The following is a 22,834-nucleotide window of genomic DNA, read 5'->3' on the forward strand; positions in this document are numbered from 1 at the left end:
GCCAAAACAGAGAAAAAAATGCTGTGTTTTAGAAAGTAGTCAGCTTAGTGTGGACATGGCCTTATGAGAGGGTGTGTTTCTGTGTGCGTTCCCTGTTTTCCAAGCAGCATGTTTAAGATCTGCATTGTAAGTAGCAGAGTAAAACCTCTTGAAATCCACCTAGAAAGAAGCTAGAAACAGTGTATGTTGCTTAAAAATGACAATTAGGGGTGTGCCATATCGTATCGTTCATGATTATACCAGTATATATTTTTTTTATGACATTCCTACTTCTTGATGTAGAGGCGTAAGGCTTCCCATTAATTACCCAGACTGCGGCGGCCTGCCATAGTCTTATGTGCTGCGCTAACGTCACATTTCAAGCTACTGAAATTATATCTACACTATTCATAATATAAAGTTACTTTGCATTGTGTCTCTGCTCAGCAGAGTGTCTGTCAGCCGTCAGTCAGTCAAACCCCGACCCGCACCTCTCCCTCCTCCTCCAAGACATGTGCACACATTCACACTCTTACACACACGCACTGAATATACCGAGCTGCCATGCCTACCTGTCTGTATGAGTCCCGTCCCCACATCATCTCTCCGTGTGCGTCTGCGCACGCCAAACTAAATACTATCAACCTGTCCGGACCATCAGAGGTCATGCAATGATAAGATCAGTGTATATGATGGAATAGTGGCATTAGAATGTGTGAGAGGCACCAAATTTGAGCTTTTATGAAAAAAAATTCTCTAGTGGGACATGCCCCCAGACCCCCTAGCCAGCTATTTTCAACACTGTCTGGCTGCTCCATGTCCTAGTGGGAAGCCCTGTTGACTGTGAAAAATGTTATGTGAGGTGTTTGCTCACATTTAGCTCTCAAAGTGGAAGAGATCGATGCATTGTACTTAAAAATGTACAAAATTTTCTCTTAGTGGGGCATTCCCTCGGACCCCCTAGATGTTTGTTTTTTATAATTTTGTTTTATTTATTTATACAGTCTAAAAAAATCATATTTTCTATATATTTTTCAGTATTTTATAATATTGTCAGTAATATCGTTATCGCAAAAATACCCTGAAATATCGTGATAATCTTTTAGGGCCATATCGCCCACCCCTACTAAAAATGATTATTCAGTTATCACAATAGTTGCAGATTGATTTTCTGCTCATCAACTAATCAATCAACTGTCTAGTCATTGCAGCTCCACTCGGATTCTCCAGGTTTTCACCTTGAATATGGTAATGCATCTGGAGGATAATCAAGAAGCTTCGGATTTTCCTCACTGTATGGTTTTTGATACCGAGCACGTCTTATACCATGCCTCTTCCACATCCTATTGCTTATATTTTGATGCACCAATCCATAATTCATTGAACCCTTTTTCCTGGATCCTTCTGTGTGTGTGCCCGTACATGTGACTGTGACTGAGTACAAAGGTTAGTGCAGGAGAAAGGGCTGGTAATGGATGCATGTATAATGCATCAGCAGTACATTTCCAGTGGCCTGTGGCCCATGATGCAGCAGATTCCTCCAGTGAGCCCAGGACCACCACACTCTTCGTCCCTGTTTGCCTTCATCTTCCTTGTGTAAAGTGCCTCTGTGAAGGATCAGTAAAACAAATCCATGTTACGAAGTGTTTTCATCAACCGTATCATATGCTAGCATTTCTTCCCGTGATTCAGCCACATCACAGTGAGGCTGCAGCTGTTGTGACCGTGGGCTGCTAATGCCAGATAGAGACACTAAGCACCAGGCTTTGTTTCACTGCTTGAAGTGAGACTGAAGCTCAAATAATGATTGTGTGTGTGGAGGAGGAGTGGCTCCTCCTGGGAGTGTGGAGTGGCTTTCTGGGTGACTGTGGTCCAGTAATCTGCCCTTAATAATACGCTCCAAAGTTTTCTCTCTGAGGGCATCAAAATCCTAGACATAGAGACAGAGTGCATTTAAGTCCTGCCCAAACCAGAGGGGACAACAAGTCATCGCTCTCCATTGGCTTTGTGTTGCGTGAAGGTGCCTCTTTGTCAATTACGCCCACCTGAAAACAACAGAAAAATGCCCAGAACCTGCTGTGTATTGGGATGCACTCCCAACAGGGTAAATAACCTGTGACTCAATTTTTTTGATAAGCTGATTAAATGAAAAAGTCTTTAAGAAGACAAAAGTGGACACAGGTGTATACAGACGTGAGGCATCAGCAGGATGAATGAGAAAGCTGTGGGATCCTGACACAGACAGTATTTCTTTAAGTTAAACTAAAGCATTTTGACAGGATGCCACTTGTGGTATAAATGAATGTGGGTAAATCAGAAACCCATCTTGCCAAGCTTGCTTATAGCTAACTTCTCACGTCCTCTCTGGTAGACATAGGGTACTAAAATAATCCTTTGACTTTTCATAAATCTAATTATTTGCTAAATGCATGTTGTTAGGCTTTCAGCCCTGTTGGTGCCAACTGTTTTCCCCCCTGTGGCCGTGGTTTTCAGAGTATTACAAGTCGTGCTCGTTCTCCATAAAACTTAACTTGTGCGGGGCTGTCACAGGAGTGCCAGATACAGTACTAAAAGTAGATCTTTGTATACATTGTTGGTATACTGAAATCAGGTCAGTTTTTCTCAGGGTGGCAAAAAAGGAGTGGAAAACTGACTGGCTGTTGAGGGCCACTGGCCGGGCAAGGAGTCTGAAATATGCCAGCTATGAAAGATATTTGTCAGCTGTTTTCAGGAGGGGCTAAAATCATCTGTTGACACATGTGTAATTGGGTTGACTTGCACTTAAGGAGTCCTATAAGGTTTTTGATTTGTCTCATTTGTTCATGCCAAATACAAACAGTAAGCAAGTTTTAGTCATTGCAGTGTGACAAAGCAGTTCACACTGTTATCCCAGAGCAGCGTTTAAATTGATTGACTTACTGTGCATTTAATAAATGACATTGGAAAGGTACACTCAAATTTTGCACACTGGATACTAGAAATAAATAACATTTCAGTCGCTCACAAAAACTAATACAGATCCATAGCTAAGAGATTAACACCAACTTATGTCTAATACAATTATATATCGATATATAAGGTCCTAAAAACTAAACTAAATCACTAAATTAAACTAGAAACCACAGCCCAAGTGACATAAAAATCACAGGAAGTCATGTCACTGGCAGGCAAAGGCGTATTTGTGTGCAGTGACAAAGCTGCGTGACCCTTTATCCTGAAGATGTTTGAGTGTTGTGTATTTTCTCTTCATCAAAGCAGATTGAAAATCTCTGAGGTATTAAATCAGTGTCTGACCCTGGTTTCTGACCATGGTGCTGCTTTAGATCAAGGATAATATGCCCTGGAGTTTATGGGTCTATTTGTGTGTGCAAGTGCCAGATTCATGGGTCTTTGTCTCCAGCTAGGGTGACAGCACAGTGTCAGAGGTCATGTAACACAATCCTAACCCTGACCTCAGCAGATGCCTGCAAGATGTAAGCTCTGATTAAATTATATGGAAGCGGGTGTCAAAGTGGAGCGAGGATGCTCAGAAACACATGCAGCGTGGCTTCCAAGAGATATAAATACTAGTGTCTAATGTGGGCCGACATATTGTGCCGGCCTTTTATTTTTGTAATAATTGTTCGAAGAATTGTGAAAATTTACTTAAAACGGCATCAAAGAAAATGCCTCCGTTGTTAGTTGGAGGTTATTTTCCATGGATAAAAAATGCTTTAAAATTATGGACATTTGTTCACCATGATCAACACAACACAATCAGTCATTTTGGGACTTTTGAAAATCACTGCTACAATATGTTTATCGTCATAGAAGAACATGTTGGAAGTAGTGTGTGCAAAGGGCATTCTTTCTTGGGAAATCGGCTTATTTACTTGTTTTGCCACGGCCGAGGACGCCTGCGCCAGATGTTACGGCACATTACAGAAAACTCACTGGGCTGCAGACTTTCAGCACCTCTCTACTCGACACTCCTTCATCCCTGCAAACTGTTCGAAAATCGCCATCAATTATGAATTCATTCCATCTGGTGGGCTGTGATTACTGCTGCTGGCACTGCAGTGGGCCTGATAGCTGCTCCTGTTCACAGCTCTGTCAAATGGTTTCACTACGACCATTCAGAGCTGATGAAATGAGGCAGGAGAGACACTTGGGCCGAAGCCAAGAAAGGAATGAGAGCAGGAGAGACCTCACCTTTTTTTCCCCTCATCATCAGCAAATTTAAAGAGCATGATTGATTCATTTATAATAAATATCGGCTGACTCGGATTGGTTTCCGATTGATTGGAACTTTCCTGTTGTGTAGCATTTGTGAATTGGATTTTTATGTACCCGTGGATCTCAAGGTTGCTTCAATCATTGGCAGTTAGAGCCAGGGACCAGGCAGTTATTCTGGCACCCTCACTGTGGGATCTTGCTCTCCTGTCCCATCATGGTCTCTAAAGGCTATCTCTGTCTTTCTCTCCTCCACCTATCCTCTCTTCACCCTCAGTTGATCCTCTCTGCTGTCTGCTAAGATTAATGGCTCGCCCACTCATCTGAGTCCCACATCAACATTTGGCTTTTCTTGACACAGATTGACTTTGTCTTACCATTGTTTTCCCACCTCAGAAGGGCACTTCACCTTCACGTGGCACTCCTGACTTCTGCCACTGTCTCAGCAGGCCCTCGCCTCCCCTCCCTGTAGACGGGAAAGTAGGTGGTTTCGAGATATTACCTGCTCTACATCCCTTTTTCCATCCATCCAATTACTGAAACGTATCATTTCCTGATTATTTTAGCAGATCCGCTAGTGTGTGTGCATGCACACTTGCATGCCTCATGTGTAGTGAAGACCTTTAAAGTGATAGTTGGGATTTATTGAAGTGGAGCATGTGAGATACTTTTCCATAGCATCCATAGTCTATTACCTGACATTTGTTATGGTGTGACTTTGGTGAATTTAAACTAATCCTTTAAAGTCAGACAATAACACAAACAAACCAAACAACTGAAGCAGCGGTAGAATAGCAACTCCTGCTTTCTGCAAGGTAAAATTACTGTTTTTGTCAGTGGAGTCTGGCTTCTTTGACGAGAGCAAAGATAACCACTTCATGTCCCCCCCAAAGTAATCTTAAAAAGTGCAGTCTGTCTCCAAGGTAAAGCAGTAAAGATATTAAGTACCTCATAGATACATCCAAACCATCCCTTTAAGGGAGCAATTGTTGCCTGGGAAGTTGAGAAGATCGGTAAAAGGCTAACCCTTTTCTTTTGTTGTGTAAAGAAATGTCACATTTCTCCATTGCTTTTTTTACTCCCATCAAAACTGCTGACACCTGACGCTACGTTATTGAAGATCCTTACGTCAAAATCTTATCTCGCTGAAGAATGTAATGTGGGATTTTTGCCATTACAGCTGAGCAACAGTAATGAGAAAATTGGATTCTTTATCTTTGACTATGAAAACTAAGATGGACGGTTTGAAGCTTGTAATGTCATGTGGGTCCTGATCAGCTGTTTGATCAACTGTCAAGGTCTATAAAGGTGAAGCAGCACCTGCAGAGGGGTGTAAGTGGACGGGTAACTAGCAGGGAGCTGTCAGTCTACCATAGGAGACAGACTTTTCTGAGGTCCCAGTAGCCTGTCAGAACACGTTACCTCTCAAACACTTTCAAGGATGACAAAATCCTAAGTTCCCTCAAGCTCGCTTATCAGCTGAACTTCTCACACATTTCAACATAATACTTCAGTGTCATTAGCCCCTCTTTCATTTGTGCTTCCTCTTTCAACAACCCTCAATGTTTCTGTCTTCTATTGACGGAAGGAGGATGTCTGTGCAGCATCCTTGCCTTCAAAGAGGAAGCAGCGTCTTGCGAGTAGGCGGTTGTATCTAACCTCTGAATGTTCAATACGTCTGTGGTCTGCAATCTGATACAAGAAAAAACTGTTATACACTTCAGTGTTCAGCGTTCAGAGACTTAGTTTTTGAACTTTGCATTTATTTTTGACGAATTTGTGGCTAATTGAGGTCAGATCTTTTATCAGTATAGCTCCATCCGTGTTTGTGGTCCCACAATCAAAATGCCTTGCATATTTAAGTCTTTCTTTCTTTGAGAGACTTGCTGATGGCAAGGTGAGAGGGGTTTCCTATACAGTGAAACATGTTGCAACACATCCTGTTTAAGGTCTCCCAAACAGGTCTTTGCAGCTCTTTGTCTAACCACTTAATCATGGCTGCTTTTTCATTGAGGAAAATGAGCTTTTAGTGATTATCGATTTCAGTGGCTACCGATTTTAGTTGATTCGCGCAGAATTGTCATCAAATGAATCTTCTTCCACCATTTTTAGTCTTGCCTCAATTTCCTCTATATATGGAGGATGTAGATTTGGTCTTGTTGCCTCTCATCCTTCTCTACTCTGGCAGAAGTTGTCAGTCAGCTGTCCAGGCTTGCTCTTTGCCCGAGGCATGATAGCCATCTGTTGGAGGAGACCAAATCTCTCCGTCCCTGTCTTTTAAACAGACTGATATGCCCGTATGTGTGTGTGCATATTTTTTATCTCTTTTTTTTTTGCGTTCTTGAATGTACACGTGTTTATGCAAGCTGCTTCCATTTCCTCCTTGATTGCATCTGAGAATAGGAAGTGGCACATGTGTCTCTCTGAGGGCCTCTGGTCTCGAGTGTGGATTGGCACATTTGTCAACACGTAGTTGAGAAGAACAGGCGGCATCGGGCCGCCTCACGGCTGGTGTGTAGGCGGTCGAGGACAGTGGGTGGAAGAGTTTGAGAAATGATGGAAATTGAAATTAATCAGATTATAGAATAAAGAGCGCGAGGCCGTGGGGAGATGAAGATGGAGAAGTGATAAAGGCTATTTTGTTGCTGAGAGTCAGAAAGTTCAGTGTAGTGAGGCTGACGTGTCTCTCTGGATCCTGCTGGAAGATTATCTGCCAGCTCAGCACTTTTATTGTTGTTTTTTTTCACCATGTCCTCTTCTTTTCCCACCCCTATTTCCTCAAATTCCCATTACTTTCTTTATCACTGTAGTTACTCATCGTCGCATTTACACCAGCTGCCTCATCACTCTTCTCTTTTTATGCTTTGTGTCCTGTATATTAATGGGGAAATTGTGGGGATTCAAGCGTCTCTTTGTGTTATTCAAGTCTCAATATGTCGTTGGGTGCTGAGAGCGAGAAAAACAAAGTGAGATGTCCCGATCGGTGTGAAGCAATGATTAACAATGAGATGAGCCTTGCCTGCAATGCAACAAATATTTATCAGCAAACAGGAAAAATCCCATGGAAGTGAGCTAAACAATGTTCAGTCTTAATTTCTTTAAGTGGATATTGATTTGAAGCCTCATGACATTCAATGTTTGCCTATAATGTCTTCAGAGTTGAGCTTTTAGGCCAGTGCATATTTGGTATTCATGGGTCAGCCTGTCACCAAGGGGTCAGGTATTGATTTATTCAACAGATCTGCTCTGAAGTGGGGACAGGAAAGACCATCCAATTAGGGTGTCCATAATGTCTCTTTACAGCTTAAAAAATGTGTTACAAAAGCAAATAAACAGACAAATTATTACAAAATGAGGAGTAGATATTGAAGTTTTTTGCCTCCATTTAATACACCTCTACATGGACACCATTAGTTGCACGAAGTACATCAAGACGGTTCTCGATTTCTTGCCATGTTCACTGTAGGGTGTCAGTTTGTTATCCTCCTCCTCGTTTTCTACCGTCAACTCCAAACACTGTCTCTCAGGCTCCCCGTGAATCAAACTGAGGCATGGAGATGGAGAGAAACAGTCCCCCGCGATTTTGTTTCAATAAACCACAATACACATTGTGCCTTCTCTTGAGGAGTAGCCATTTCTATAGGGGTTCATTTACCACAAGTCAGGGTTCATCAACAGGAAATACACAAATGCAATGTGATTAAAAACCTTGATAATAACTGAGTTCATACAACCAATCTGATTAAGATATCTCATCAATTGCCTTTGCAATATTTTTTTGTTAAAATGTGAAGAGACTTTATGGACACCCTGTAGAATTAGTGGACGTACAAGCCTGACTTATTTGAAATAATCTTGTGCTCTTTCCAATGTTTTATTCAACTTTCTCTACATTCACAGTAGCAGCTTAAGAATCAGTCAAATTATTGTCTCATCTCATTAAAACGCGTGACATTCATTTTTCAAACACCAGAGCCAATGCTTTATAGATTTTTCAATAAATTGTGTGGCTGCCTGAAGGTTCAATACAAATGACTTCCACAATTACAGCAGTATTGAACAGAGGCAGTCTGTAAAGCCAAAAAGCATGCTTGAAACAGAACTATGTGAACAAATTGGAGGAGTAGTATTAAACAACTCACTCCTACAGAGTGTGGACACGATATCATGAACACCTACAGTGGGCGGTTTAGTGCAATGCCAGGCTGTTTCCATTCAAAGAAAACTGTTTTTATTAAACTCTGTGTTCTGTTGGATTCTATTATATTGTAGTGATACTTGAGTTATCATGCCCACACTCTGTTCAAAGCCAATGCAACTCTTATTAGAACAAACTATTACTCGGCTAAAGTCTTCTAATGTAATACAACATACTTGAGACGATCACATGAGAAATAACACTTTAGTTAATAGTCAAAGTCAGGAGTCTTGGAAAATGTGGAATAACGATAACATTGTGTTTATTAAACGTTTTCCATATCAAATATAATTATTATTTTTTACACTACACTTCTACACATTTTTACATATGTGTTATATTGTTATATTATATATTATATTTGATCTTCAACTTGTTATGAGTTTACAGATACCAAATACTTGATTGTGCTCCTTGTAGTGTCTGATATACAGCCACTTTCTTATCATACTATAATTGTTCTTTTGGCACATGAGACTACTGTTTTCTAAATTATAATGGAGTCTATTGCAAAAAAAAGTAGCTCCATGTATCCTTAGTTTAGATATACTGATATACAGATAATATGGTAAGAAAAACTCACTTTTCACCCAAATGGCTTGACCGATTCTTCACATTTGTGCTTAGGTAGGTCCAGAGCAAACCTCCAACCAAATGAAATAAAAAATGTCAGTTGTGGGCACAAACAGTGTTATCAGGAATGGAACTTAATAATACGATTTAGCAGTGACTACCAACTAAAAAACCCTCACTTTTCATGCATGTAGCAGAACTTACAGTCTCTTCAGGTAATATAAAAATGCCAAAGGCCTTCCTTCAAGCCTCTATTGTCCATTCTAGGCTTCTGTAGATACATGTTGGGCTCTGTGGAAGAGTACTCAGTCCCTATTTACAGTAGTGTTCAAAATAATAGCAGTCCAATGTGACTAAGCAGATTAATCCAGGTTTTTAGTATATTTTTTTATTGCTACATGGCAAACAAGGTGCCAGTAGGTGCAGTAGATTCTCAGAAAACCAACAAGACCCAGCATCCGTGATATGCAGCTCTTAAGGTTGTGCAATTGGGCAATTAGTTGAAAGGGGTGTGCTAAAAAAAATAGCAGTGTCTGCCGTTGACGTTACAAACTCAAAACTATTTTGTACAAACTTTTTTGTTTCTAGGATTTAGCAATCCTGTGAATCATTAAACTAATATTTAGTTGTATGGCCACAGTTTTGTATAACTGCTTCACATCTGTGTAGCATGGAGTCAACCAACTTGTGGCACCTTTCAGCTGTTATTCCACTCCAAGATTCTCTAACGACATTCGACAATTCATTTACATTTCTTGGTTTTGCTTCAGAAACTCAACAAACAAAACTCAGAAACTAAGGTCCACTCCATAACATCAATGTTGTTGGTTTGGAACCAAGATTTTGCTCGTTTACTAGTGTGTTTGGGGTCATTGTCTTGTTGAAACACCCATTTCAAGGGCTTGTCCTCTTCAGCATGAGGCAACATGACCTCTTCAAGTATTTGACATATGCAAACTGATCCATGATCCCTGGTATGTGGTAAATAGGCCCAACACCATAGTAGGAGAAACATGTCCATATCATGATGCTTCACTGTCCTCACTGTGTTCTGTGGCTTGAATTCAGAGTTTGGGGCTTGTCTCACAAACTGTCTGCGGCCCTTGGACCCAAAAAGAACAATTTTACTCTCATCAGTCCACAAAATGTTCCTCCGTTTCTCTTTAGGCCAGTTGATGTGGTCTATGGCAAATTGTAACCTCTTCTGCACATGCCTTTTTTTTAACAGAGGGACTTTGTGGGGGGTTCTTGTAAATAGATTAGCTTCACACAGACGTCTTCTAACTGTCACAGCACTTACAGGTAACTCCAGACTGTCTATGATCATCCTGGAGCTGATCATTGGCTGAGCCTTTGTCATTCTGCTTATTCTTCCATCCACTTTGATGGCTCTCCATTTTAAAGCATTGGAGATCATTTTAGCTGAACAGCCTATAATTGTTTGCACCTCTTTATAAGTTTTCCCCTCTCCAATAAACTTTTTAATCAAAGTACGCTGTTCTTCTGAACAATGGCTTGAACAACCCATTTTCCTCAGGCTTTCAAAGAGAAATGCATGTTCAACAAGTGCTGGCTTCATCCTTAAATAGGGGCCACCTGATTCACACCTGTTTTTTCACAAAATTGATGACCTCACTGATTGAATGCCACACTGCTATTTTTTTTAACACACCCCTTTCAACTAATTGCACAGCCTTAAGAGCATGCATATCACGAATGCTTGTTGGTTTTCTGAGAATCTACTGCACCTACTGGTAACTTGTTTGCCATAGCAATAAAAAATATACTAAAAACCTGGATTAATCTGGTTAGTCACATTGGACTGCTATTATTTTGAACACTACTGTAGATATGTAGGGCTCATTCTAAGCTAACAATTATTCTTAGTCTATACACTAATAAAAATATCTTTTGAACATTATACTGATTTTCTGTCAATAGATCCCTGCAAATCCTTCACACTGCTCCATTAAAGACACATGCCGTGATATTGCTTTATTTCCCCAAAGCGCCCCCAGCTGGGAGGAAATCTGGGAGCATTTTAGGCACTATAACAAAACCAATCTTTTACTAATCAAGTTAATGCTCTGAAACTGAGCTTGACTTAAGTCTTAATTGCTGTTTGTTTGAACTCATTTCACAGTTGAACATATGTTCCTCTCATCAGCAGTGAGATTTAACTTCTTCAGTCACGTCCCCTCAAGCCTCTTCTCTCGCTAGCGGACATAAAACGATTTGCTGTGGCTGGCGAAGGCAGTTGTCATGCTGACTGAGAGGAGGCGGAGCTGTGTGAGTAACTTGTGTGAGCTATAGCGTTGATTGGAATGGTCGAGGCCTAAACATCAACAGCGGGTCTGTGTTCTCAGCTAGCAGGGGTTCACACTGCTGCCTTTGTGTCCTGCTCCCAGTCCCACCAGGATGGATCACACTTGCTCCAAACACATGCACATTTATTCACACCCAGGGTATAAGCCTTAATAGCTCAGGAGGCAGACCTGTGAAACTGTTAATATTTTAAACTTGATGAGGCTGCGGCTGCCGGATGCTGATGCAACAGACACTGCATGATAGAGAATAGAAGATAAAGAAATAAGTTGATTATTTTAAGCTGTTGATCCTCAGTCTTGACACAGACCAGTGGGAAGTACCCTTCATTCTCCCCTCCTTTTATGTCCGGACTTGTCAGTTTCGTCATGCTCCACTGAATAACGAAACTCTAGAGACGGTATGAGCATGCCAGGATTCCTCACAGAATAGCTGGCTGGCACAGTTCTTCCTCTCATCGGGTTTCATCACTGGTCAAATGTGGGAGTCGATAAAGGCTTTGTCAGTTCTTCTCTCAGATCCTATTTTTTACAAAAGAAAACTGAAAATTCCTTATTAGGACGTAGGTTTTACTGTTAAACAGAAAAATGAGTGTGAATCTCAATTGTTCCCCAGCCATCAGCAAATGTTTCAGTGGTTTTTAGTTGTTGTTTTTTTGGACAACCACCCAGTTTGGACTATATGACACCATAAGACCAATCAATCATCAAGGCTTCCTCTCTGGCAAAACACAGATCACCTCAATGAAGTTGTTCGCCTTAAGTGATGACAGGTGGAGGTTAATAAAATCTGCAAATCATTCCCAGACTGGCAAAATTCACATGACCGCTCCCTCAAGTCAGAATGACTTGTGCGATATTGTGGGATATCGCATAGCTTGGCAGAGTTCTGCCCTCTCTGAATGCACTTTTAAGTTTTATTATGATTCCATGCGAGCAACAGCCGTGAGCGGCGGCATTATGTTTTCGGGTTATCCATCTCTCCATCTCATTCTCGTGAACGTGATATCACAGGAATGCCTTGAGGAAATGTCTTCATTGTTGTATAGATCTTTCTGATACTGGCTGCTACTTTTTAGAATTTATAGCTTCATTGGAGCAACATCCATTTCTGAAGCATCGTCTACCGCCACGGGTACATACGTATGAGTCTGGGCGGACATGGATGCAAACTGTGATCTGACTGGTTGCTGCTTAAATTAGCTGCTTACATTGTGTCAATGACTCAAGCAAGTCATGAGGTGAAAGGTGAAATTCAGCAAGCAGTGTGGCATTGAAGCACTACTGCTGGTCACACACATTTGGTCTAGTGCTGGACTTTTCGATTTCTTAACTCCTGACAGGTGTGCTGGATAATTAGAGCTTAACCTCAAAACCATCTGTTTGCACAGTGGGAGGAGGCAGATTTCCCCTGGTATAATAATGATATTTGGAATAAATTCTCAGGTGGCTTTTAGCAGCTACCTGCTCATCTCCCAACAATAGCAGATGCTCAATTACAGATGTACTTATTTAAGTCCTCATGAGGTTTTGGAGCACTAAATTAATGGGTCCCAAGTTGACTATACAGGAGTAATTTCCGATGTAATATGCGTCAGGAATGTGATTACTGAGACTGTCATCTGACCTTATTGTGTCTCTGTTAATGACACCCATCATCCATCAGGGGTCAGGCCCAGGCACTGTTCTATGGCAGCTGGACCACAGATAATCCCATGGGTTCCTTGGCACTGGTTCCACTGGCACCCATCTCCGTGTTGGTTCTGCCTGTCTGCCCGTCACATTGAAACCCATCTGTAATCAGGCAATTTCCTGAGTCCTGCTGGGAGATTTACAAATTCCCCACAGCTTTCTCCTTGTACTACATATTTTCATGCTAATACCACCTTCTTCTCCAACACACACGCAAACAGATGATATGAAAGCATATGCACACTCACATTTGTCTCCTTTTTATCCACTTTTACATCTTTTCTATTTTATTAGTGAGGGTGAAGGAATTGTGACAGACACACAGAAGCTAACTAATCTCATTCCAGTGAAATTGGACACTGAACTGGCAGTCCTCTTTTTTTTCCCCCCTCTGCCTATTTTTCCTCCTTATTTTCAACCATGAGTCAAAGACAACCACAACTGCCGTACATGTTGCCCAGTTGCTAGGCAGTGGACAGTATTTATTTTCCTGCAAAGTCAACTTTTCTTCATCCCCTGCTCTGCACAAGCAGCCTGGTTCCTCTGTGTCTTGGTCACACTGTTTAGATAAATGCACTCAGGATCTTTCATTTCATCGTCATGTCAGTTCAGTTTGTTTTTAGAAGCTAAGGGTCAGTTCAGTTATATTTTAGGTTTGATTAAGCTGAATCTTTTTTTGTAAGTGTTTATCTTTAAACCCATTTAAAAACATAAATACAGTCGCCAAGGCCACCAGATACAGCTTACTGCGGAGAGAAGCTCTGCTTGTTCAGAGCTGAGTCAAAGAATTTTTTCCAAACAATCTTTGGAAAATGCTTGTATCAATAGGGCATGCGGAAATGGTCATTCTGCGTGTGTGTGTGTGTGTGTGTGTGTGTGTGTGTGTGTGTGTGTGTGTGTGTGTGTGTGTGTGTGTGTGTGTGTGTGTGTGTGTGTGTGTGTGTGTGTGTGTGTGTGTGTGTGTGTGTGTGTGTGTGTGTGTGTGTGTGTGTGTGTGTGTGTGTGTGTGTGTGTGTGTGTGTGTGTGTGTGTGTGTGTGTTCATGTAGCTGCAGCCTCTATGCTCCGAAGGGAGCCGTGGTGATAATGCAGCATTATCCACAGATCAGGCAAAGTGTGTTGTGTAACAGCGACAGGATCAGTGGCATCAGTCCGACTGGCATCAGGCCCTGGCTTCTCTCCCCCACTGAACCCCCAGCAGCATTTGCTTATTGCCCCAAACCTGAGAGTGTCTCTTCAATGACTGTATCCTCTGTAATCCCTCACCAGTTTTCCTACTTAAATGTGTTAAAGTCAGTTCAGGTTTTTATTAGCAGACACAAAGTCTGTCTGTAAGAATTCTGCAAACTGTCTTATCAAAGTACAAGTGCTTGTACAGTTGTTGGCAACCACCAGCTGGCATATATGAAATATTAAAGCGAAACAGTGCAGTGAAGGACATCGCTCGCCTCTGCATATGTGTATATACACTGTGGTCGCTCAAGTACTCATGGGGATTACTGCAGCAGCGGTGCATTGTTCGTCTATTTCGGGTTGTACATAAAACCCTTCTTTCCACAGTGAGCGTGGTCCTCTCTTATTAATGTTCCTGTCATGTGTAACAACTAACAAGACTATTTAGAAGTTTCTCAGATGTTCAGGCTTGAAAACTGAGAATATTCCAAATCTGCCCTGGAGGTTAAGTGTGTTTGTATTGTACAGTAAAGAGAGCTGCGACCTATTTGTTAACCAAAGCAGCAGTGGCACCGAGGTGTGTGCAAAACTTCACCGCTCATTTCTAACTGTTAGCAGCTTCAGGTTCACTGGACAAACTCCAAAGGGCATGTTTACTACCTTCAGGAGAGCATGGGCTTGTTGTCTGTGTAGTGTTTGTGGGTCTGTGTTTGTATGTGTGTGTGTGGTGAGAGGACCTTAACCGTGCTCGGCCCTGGTCAGTCATATTCATGAACGTACAGGTCTAGATAGTAGGTTCTGGCAGTTTGGCTCTGGATTTGCATATCTGCGGCTGAGCCACAGAGTCTCCAGGAACAAACTCTGTCATGTCTGTCTTACTGTGTTGTGCGAAATGATTAATTATTAGTTTCCTTCATGAGTGCTTAAAATCTTAATAGGTTCTAATTGAGTTAGTGTTTGGGGGTTTAAAAGAAGCCAGTTTTGATTGGCTTTTTTACAAATATTGTGGCTTATATTAAACAAAACCTGTAATCCATTTGATACTTCATATGCATTCTGACAAAATCACTGAATTTACATGGAATGCACACTGTCTATTTCCATTGAATCAGTGTGCATTTTCGTTATTGCGTAATCAGTTTACAGTGTTTATTTGAAGGTATGGAGTGAGCCAGAGAGAGCATTTCTTTCTTGCTCTTCCTCCTGCTTAACAATATGGCCCACAGACTGTACAGCAGATGGATGAGCGATTCATCTCACGGTGTGATTTGCAAATTGCTTGGTGGCAAGAGTGAGGACTTCACTAGAACCATGAGGTGGATGTAAAACGGAGAATGTCACAATGTGTCTGTAGGATTCAGCAGAAAATCACCTTCACCCAGACCCCAGATGCTCACACCCTTTAGGTTTTGTCACGTTTTTGGTCACGTTTGGTCAGGTGTAATCCACAGAAAGGTACACAAACACACATCTTTACACTGTCAAAATATGTTGGATCTTTAGATCTTTAGTAATAGTTTACACATTCTGCTCTATTAGCCAGTCTGAGCTCATATACCACGGAGAAGTAGGAGCTGACAGCTGTCCGTGGAAACTATCTTGGCCCGTTCCTACCCAGAGGCTTTGCTGTGCATGTGCATGCCGCATGCTGCGTAGTAGTGTATTTTGAGGGTCATCCCAGAAAGACTTCTCCCCGGGCAAGTACGAATGGAGAGTGCACTGACAGGCACCCCTGGGTGTGTGTGTGTGTGTGTGTCTGTGTGTGTGTGTGTGTGTGTGTAGTGTTAGATTCCTTGTGGCAGATGAGCTCTCTCTGGTCGCCTCAGGCTATTAGAATAAACATAGCAGTGGATAAGAAAGGCCCATATCCTGTCAGTGAGAGACGTTTCCATTAAAATGTTAACCATGATAAAGTGACTTGTCTCGAAATAAGAAGAGGGGAATATGATGGCTGGTGGTTTTTGTTCCCTGTAGAGGTTAAGAGAGGTCTGGATGTTTCCACTGTGAAGTTAAGACACCTCTGTATTACCATTTGAATTCAGAACTAACTGAGTTATAAGTAAAGAGGCAGTATCCCTGTAGGTATACAGTGAGGGAGAACAGGGTGAAAATGAGCACTGAGATCTGTAGCAGAGCTGAAGGCAAGACTGGGAGGTAAAAGGAGGCGAGCAAGACAAGGGTCCAGATGTGAGACAGCCTCGCTGGCTGCCTGTTTACATTTCTCAGCTAACAGGAGTGTATTTTTAACCTCTGCCTGTTTTTGTTCTCTCTGCAGGTGCTGGAGAGTCGGGGAAGAGCACCATTGTGAAGCAGATGAAGTGAGTGACTGCTCATTGTTTTGCTTTTCCTCCCATCCTCTCACAAACAGCATATATATATATATATATATATATATATATATATATATTTTATTTTTCTCTAACATTTATTTGAGAATCAGTGTGCTGCGGACATGTAAATTGAAGAATTAAGATTCATTGTGTGCAGCACAAATGTCACAAAATATTCTAGGTCTAATCTCATCCCTCGTCATTTCTATATTGTTCTACCATCTTGTTTTAAATTTGCATATCAAAATTCATCGCAGAAATGTCAATACATTTTCCAGACAGTTTTTGTTCGTTAAATGTTTGACTGGCACTCCTTTACATGAGTCTTCTTGATGTGCCGTCTCTTTCTGCAATGATTTAATGGCATCCTGAGGCACCTAACTCCAATAATGGGTGAAGTTGCTTGTTATTTGTGAGTTCATTTTTGCATGTAGGTGTAAGCTGATGTGTATTTGTGCTTTAAAAAATTAAATATACATATTTTGCTCTTACCTTTACTTCTGTTTATCAGTCTAGATTGTTTTGGTGTGAGTGCTGTGGATATCAGCTGCACAGATGTCTGCCTTCTCTTGAATATAATGGCACTTTGTATCTGGTGGTCAAAGCACCAATTTTTCTTCTTTTTTCTTTTAACTCAACAGCAATGAAATCATGACCTGATTACTAAAGGTAATCCACATACCTTGTTGTGGGCAGTTTCAAGCAGGAACTACGTCTTTCTAATAATTCTACATGAAACTGCTCACAACAACGTCTGTGGATTATCTTCAGTAACCGAGTCATGGTGTGAACTGCCTCTCTAATTTGTCTGTTGTGGGATCCTAGTATTTGACTTGTTGTACAAGGTTCTAATGAAATGCATCAACAAACAGCATGTGCAAGATAAGATGCACGTTATTCCATTGATAGCACAGAGACAAACAACAGAGAAATCTCATGTAGAACCTCAATGACAAATCTGGGATTTTAAATCCAAGAGAAATTGGCAAGGACTGGTAAAAGTTTTTTAAATTATTGGCATGTTTCTTGTTGTAGTTGTTGTTTTACTGAAAATCCAGAGTGAGGCCAGACAGTAAATCTGAAGGAAGCAGAATGAATTAGTCCATGTGGGAGGATTCATCTCGGTGGTCTGCATCAGTTACATCACCTGAAAGCTCTTTTCACAAACATATATATATATATATATATATATATATATATATATATATATATATATATATATAATTAATTCAAATTAAAGTAAAGCATCTTCCTGTGTAGTTTCAATCAGGAAACTTCCTGCTCAGCCCAGTCAGGAACACAGACAGGCGAGCTCTATCTGCCTCTGCACTGCAGCTGATATCGTATACAGAGATGTCCCCCCTCTGATAAATACAATCTTCTAGCTAGCTGATTCAGTGAGTAATGCATAGAGTGCTGCCTAGTTAGCTTGGCACTCCTTGGCTGTGAGCCAGCAGGCTTCAAATAGGCCATTAACCATTAACAGCCATTGCACCATGGACATTTATCACGGCAGAAACAGTGGTTAAGACATTGATCAAATTGATTAGGCACTCCGGTCACTGTGCTGAATACAGATATGTTTTGATGTACTGAACCCTTGTTTGTTACACATGGACCACAGCATACCAGGGTCCATCTTTGTGCCGATTGGGTTCCATCTAATTCAGTGTAAATGCTACCAGTCCTTGTTCTGCATGTATGCGGTTCAGTACGAGCCTGGCAAAGAAAGCCCACCATTGTTGCTGCGCTGATTGTAATCTGACAAGGCTTTATGTAAGCACTTGCTAAGGACAGATTTCGTCATTTAATCAGTTTAACAAAAGATGACTGACAGTGCTCCTCTACACTGTCTCAGCGTGAACACCTGACTGGACTAATCCATCCCTCACTCCACTGTCAGTGTTTTTTTGCTCAAGATTAAAACAAATTCATCTGTAGGGTTTAACTGATGACCTTAAAAAACAAAAATCTGTTAGGGAAAGCTGTTTCAGCCTCACAATTTGAAGATAAAGTGAGTTACTTGAAGCTAACTTCAGGAGGATGTTCAGGAGGTGGTGAGGTATGTTATAATGTTAACCACAACTTGGTTGTTCCTGCTTCCAGCCGTAGGGTTTCACTGATTCTCTTACGATGTTTTTAAAACAAAAATCATGTAGGGAAAACTGTAACAGCCTTACAACTTTAAGAGAAAGTGAGCCATCTATAACTTACTGTGGGACAATGTTAGAAAATCAGTAAACCTAAAAGATTCTAGATTGTCAATTAAAGAAAAGGCTTATTATGCACCGGCTGACGTGACCAGTGACAACTGGCGAGGTTACATGTTCAGTCTCAAAAGATATGAGAAAATATGTGAGCAATTTATAAACACAAGTTTTAGCTGTCTTCTGTCGGGCCCAGGCTCTGATTACTGTGTAGTGAGGCATAAATAGAACGGCTGGTTTCCTGTCTGTGAAAGTTCACTCCTGTCAGTCTCTCTGAAACCCTCCCTTCTTGTCCTTAGAACAAGGGTTGACAACATGGTGCTAAATGTGCATCTCCACAGCTGATGTGTTCCTCCATGTGTTGCTGCACTGAATAAAGCAATTTGACAATTTTCTCTATTATCTTCTCACATCAGTAAATACCTTCATACTTGATGCTATCGCTTCTGATAGATCATTAATGAAGGTACATATTCAGTACCTGTACACATAGGTGCATACACACATACAAAACACAAAAATGAGCGTTATATCTCTGCATACATTGTTGGATTTGATTTAAATCCACTCACTGACATCACTTAAACCCACATATATGGACTTATTTCACATTTTATCTTACCATAGCAAGAAAAGCATGAGTGCCATTAATAACATTAATCATTCATACAGAATAGCTGGGCCCTGGAGCTCGTATGCTGCTATGCCGAATCAAAACGTCTATTGTGAATAAAGTCTATTGAGCCTTTTAACTGACACTGAAGTAAAAAGAGCTCCACACCGCTGTTTCTCTTCATTCATCGAGGCGTAGGAATGAATTCTTTTGGCTACCTAAAAATAGACAGCCAACACAACTCACTCAAATGCAACCCCTCAGTCCCACACTAGACTCAGACATGAGCAACATTTTTCTCCTGCTTTTCTTTTTTGTAAGATAGACAAATAAGATTTCAGAGATACCATGTGTGGGATCTTCCTATTCATAATTGTGACAAAAGGATAAATTATTCTTCTGTGAGAGTCACCGGAAACTGCAGTACTAATGATGGGGTGTCTTTTAAAATTGTTTGAAGTTCTTAAGAAGAATTCAGAAGAACTCGCTCTGGTTGACACTAGATTTGCATGTTGTGGCAAGAAAAAGATATTTTACGCTTACAAAAATGTGACAGTCATGATGGGATTTGAGTCTAATCCAGTTTTATTGTATTTTATAGAAGATTTTCCCTGGTTTACACTAGACTGGCAAGTTAATTTAACACTGCAGTAATTCAGTGTTTAAATGAGAAGGAAGCAGCTCACACAGTCCATACAGAAAATGCTTACAATAGCCCAATTTTCTGTTTAATTTGTCTGATTCGCTCCAGCGTTTATCTTAAAAGATTTCAGTAAAATCTGATTGAAAGTTGTTTGAGTTAATAATTCTTCTTTTCTTGATTCTTTGCTCCACTTTGTAGCCATGACCATGCATCAACTCAGAGTTTTGTATTCATGCAAATAACTATAATTTTTCCGTATTTAATTCAACCTTGTGTTATATAAAATATCCGGTGACACTGTTTGCCTGTAATTGGTTGCCAAATGATCATTCACTGGAATTGTACAATGAGTTATTGTAATTAATCAATTAATTCATAATTTAACACAGCTCTAATATTTCCAGTACTTAAAAAAAAAAACTAAAACTAATAATAATAAAACTAACACGACTACAGCCTCACAATAGAATGAAAGGTTGCCATACATTGCTAAAATTGTCTTTAGGTCCTAGAAGAGCGAACCATTTCCTATCTAGCTTCAATTTCCAAATATGTGTAACGTAGCCTGGCTGCATTTCAATGCAGATTCAGATGCAGATTAATATTTCTATTTCTATTTTCCATTATTAAAATAAACTTCAAAGGATGGTGCCTTGGGGAGGTTTGAGCTCTCCAAGATCTGAGAGCTTCCTTCTGTAGTTATAACTGAGTTAACAATTGATCTCACATTTAAGCGCGGAAAGCGACTCCACATACATTCACATTAGTTAAATCTGCATTTAAACAAGATGTTGAGGTCTAGAAAAGCACAATATCAGACTTTGTGTCCAGCTCCAACCTGTCCACGTGTCCATTTAACACCAGATTGTGATCAAATACTGAATGGTGCTTTAAAATACAAAGTTTGCTAAGTGCTTCACAATCAAGGCAATCAGAAATGAGTGTATGAAATTATTAGAAGTATTGTCTGGATGAGAGGAAAACACTGCAGGCTTTCAGCCCTCTTGGCTGTGCCTCACAGTGTTCACAGCGGGCTCACTTGCATTTTAATGAGGTCCCATTCAGCGCATCACATAACCAATGAGCATCCTTCCTGGCTGTGTGACTCTGGTCTGTGGGCCGTGTCAGGCCAGGGGAGATGGTTCTGTTTGGTTTGCAGCCCAGCAGCTTCTGTCTCAGCCCCGTGCTTTTTCAACCACATGCCTCTTTCTCTCCGTCTCTTTCCACAGCTCCAAAAGCAAGTAAATATTTGTTCTAGTGTCCTCTAGCTGAGAGATACAAAAACCGGCTGAATTTTCCCACTATGGCAACCCCGCAGTGTTGAAATTTGTGATCTTATAATTGTCGGACCAGATTCAATATCAGTCATATATATCATCTTAAATTAGGTTTATTGTAACAAATAATGGTCAACTTTTTCACAATGAGATGAAATATTTTGCAGGATCAGGTGCAAACGTTGGGGCAAAAAAGTCAGCAGACATAAGAACAAGATAAGAATTATGTCAATAATAAATTGTCTAGCTGAAACCTCATCATCTCAGTTGTGGAAATATTTCACATACTGAACATACATTTGTGAAAACCAGAAAACACTTAATTATCATGCAAATGTGGTTTGTACAAATATGAAATGCTGAGAATGATACGATTTGAACATGATATCCTAGTTTAAAAACAGTTGTTACGAGAAAAAAAATGATATGCTCACAAAATATGCATGTGCATATTTTTGTTAATCTATCTTTAGTTTAAGAGACAAGCAATGTTACAATTGTGGTTCTGTATGAAATGGGAGCATCTGTATGAAATGTGGGCATCTACATATATATTATATAGTTACCCCGGAGGATTACTGGCACCTGTGAAGGCGGATTGTAAATGGAGTCATCATATTTCTACAGTTGGCTGTGTTTTGTCAAAATTGCATTTTCTACCATCAACTAGAATTTCAGATGTATGGCATTTATTTCACTACAGCAAAATGCCCTACCTCGCGATGTTAACATAATGTGTATCCGTCCAGTGATTTTCATCCACTCCGAATTTAATGGGTTTTTCCTTGGCCCCTGCCTCACCCTTCAACCTTTATGAAAACTGGGCCAGTAGTTGATCCATAATCCTGCTGACAGACAAACAAACAAACAAACAAAAGCAAAAACATAACCTCAATGTCGGAGGTAATGAAGATTGTCACGCTGTAATTTAAGCTTAAATTACTAATCTTCTTTTCTCTCGCTCTCCCCGTCCTTCCCTCTTTTTTTCAGGATTATCCATGAGGATGGATACTCAGAAGATGAGTGTAAGCAGTACAGAGCTGTTGTATACAGCAACACAATCCAGTCCATTATGGCCATCATCAAAGCCATGGCCAACCTTAAGATCGACTATGAGGAGGCTACTAGAGCGGTAGGTATCTGACACTGAAGTTTTTACACATCGTCGCCCCCTGCAGCAGCAAGGTGGAGGTGAAATGTTTGAAATAAAGAGGATGGTGCAGATGCTATCATAAGCCATTGTAAAACTCAAAATGCACGCAAGCTAATTTGGAATTAATAGAAGTTTATTAGCCCAATAAACAAATATTACAAATACTTTAAAAACAGAACTTCAGGTGCCATATTGTACTTATGTGATAGGTAGAAAGAAAACCTTCTGGGAACCTATTATAGTGAAGTGTAATGTAGCTGCAGTCAGTTCAGTGATATCATCTCCACTAATCGACACCAAAGCCTCCACTCCGCCTCCATCCTCACCACCCATATGTAGTCTTGAGGATTTGAGGCAGCAGAAATTATGCAGCTCAAGAATTTCTCTCGAGTGCAGTGTGACATTCTCTACTTGGAAATCAACTCTGGGTAGCAGATGCTTAAGATGGACTCCAGCAGGGA

At 40.6% G+C, this 22,834-nt stretch overlaps 1 protein-coding gene across 1 annotated transcript in view; it reads left to right on the forward strand.

Moving 5' to 3' along the window:
• Positions 1–22,834, forward strand: part of LOC131968160 (guanine nucleotide-binding protein G(i) subunit alpha-2-like) — a 69,515-nt gene that overhangs the window by 33,668 nt on the left and 13,013 nt on the right. The window contains exons 2-3 of the mRNA XM_059328911.1: positions 16,426–16,468; positions 22,211–22,352. Coding sequence (XP_059184894.1) covers positions 16,426–16,468; positions 22,211–22,352 — 185 coding nt within the window. The remainder of the gene's footprint in view (positions 1–16,425; positions 16,469–22,210; positions 22,353–22,834) is intronic.

The sequence above is a fragment of the Centropristis striata genome, chromosome 3, assembly GCF_030273125.1.
Source record: "Centropristis striata isolate RG_2023a ecotype Rhode Island chromosome 3, C.striata_1.0, whole genome shotgun sequence".
NCBI classification, from domain to species: domain Eukaryota; kingdom Metazoa; phylum Chordata; class Actinopteri; order Perciformes; family Serranidae; genus Centropristis; species Centropristis striata.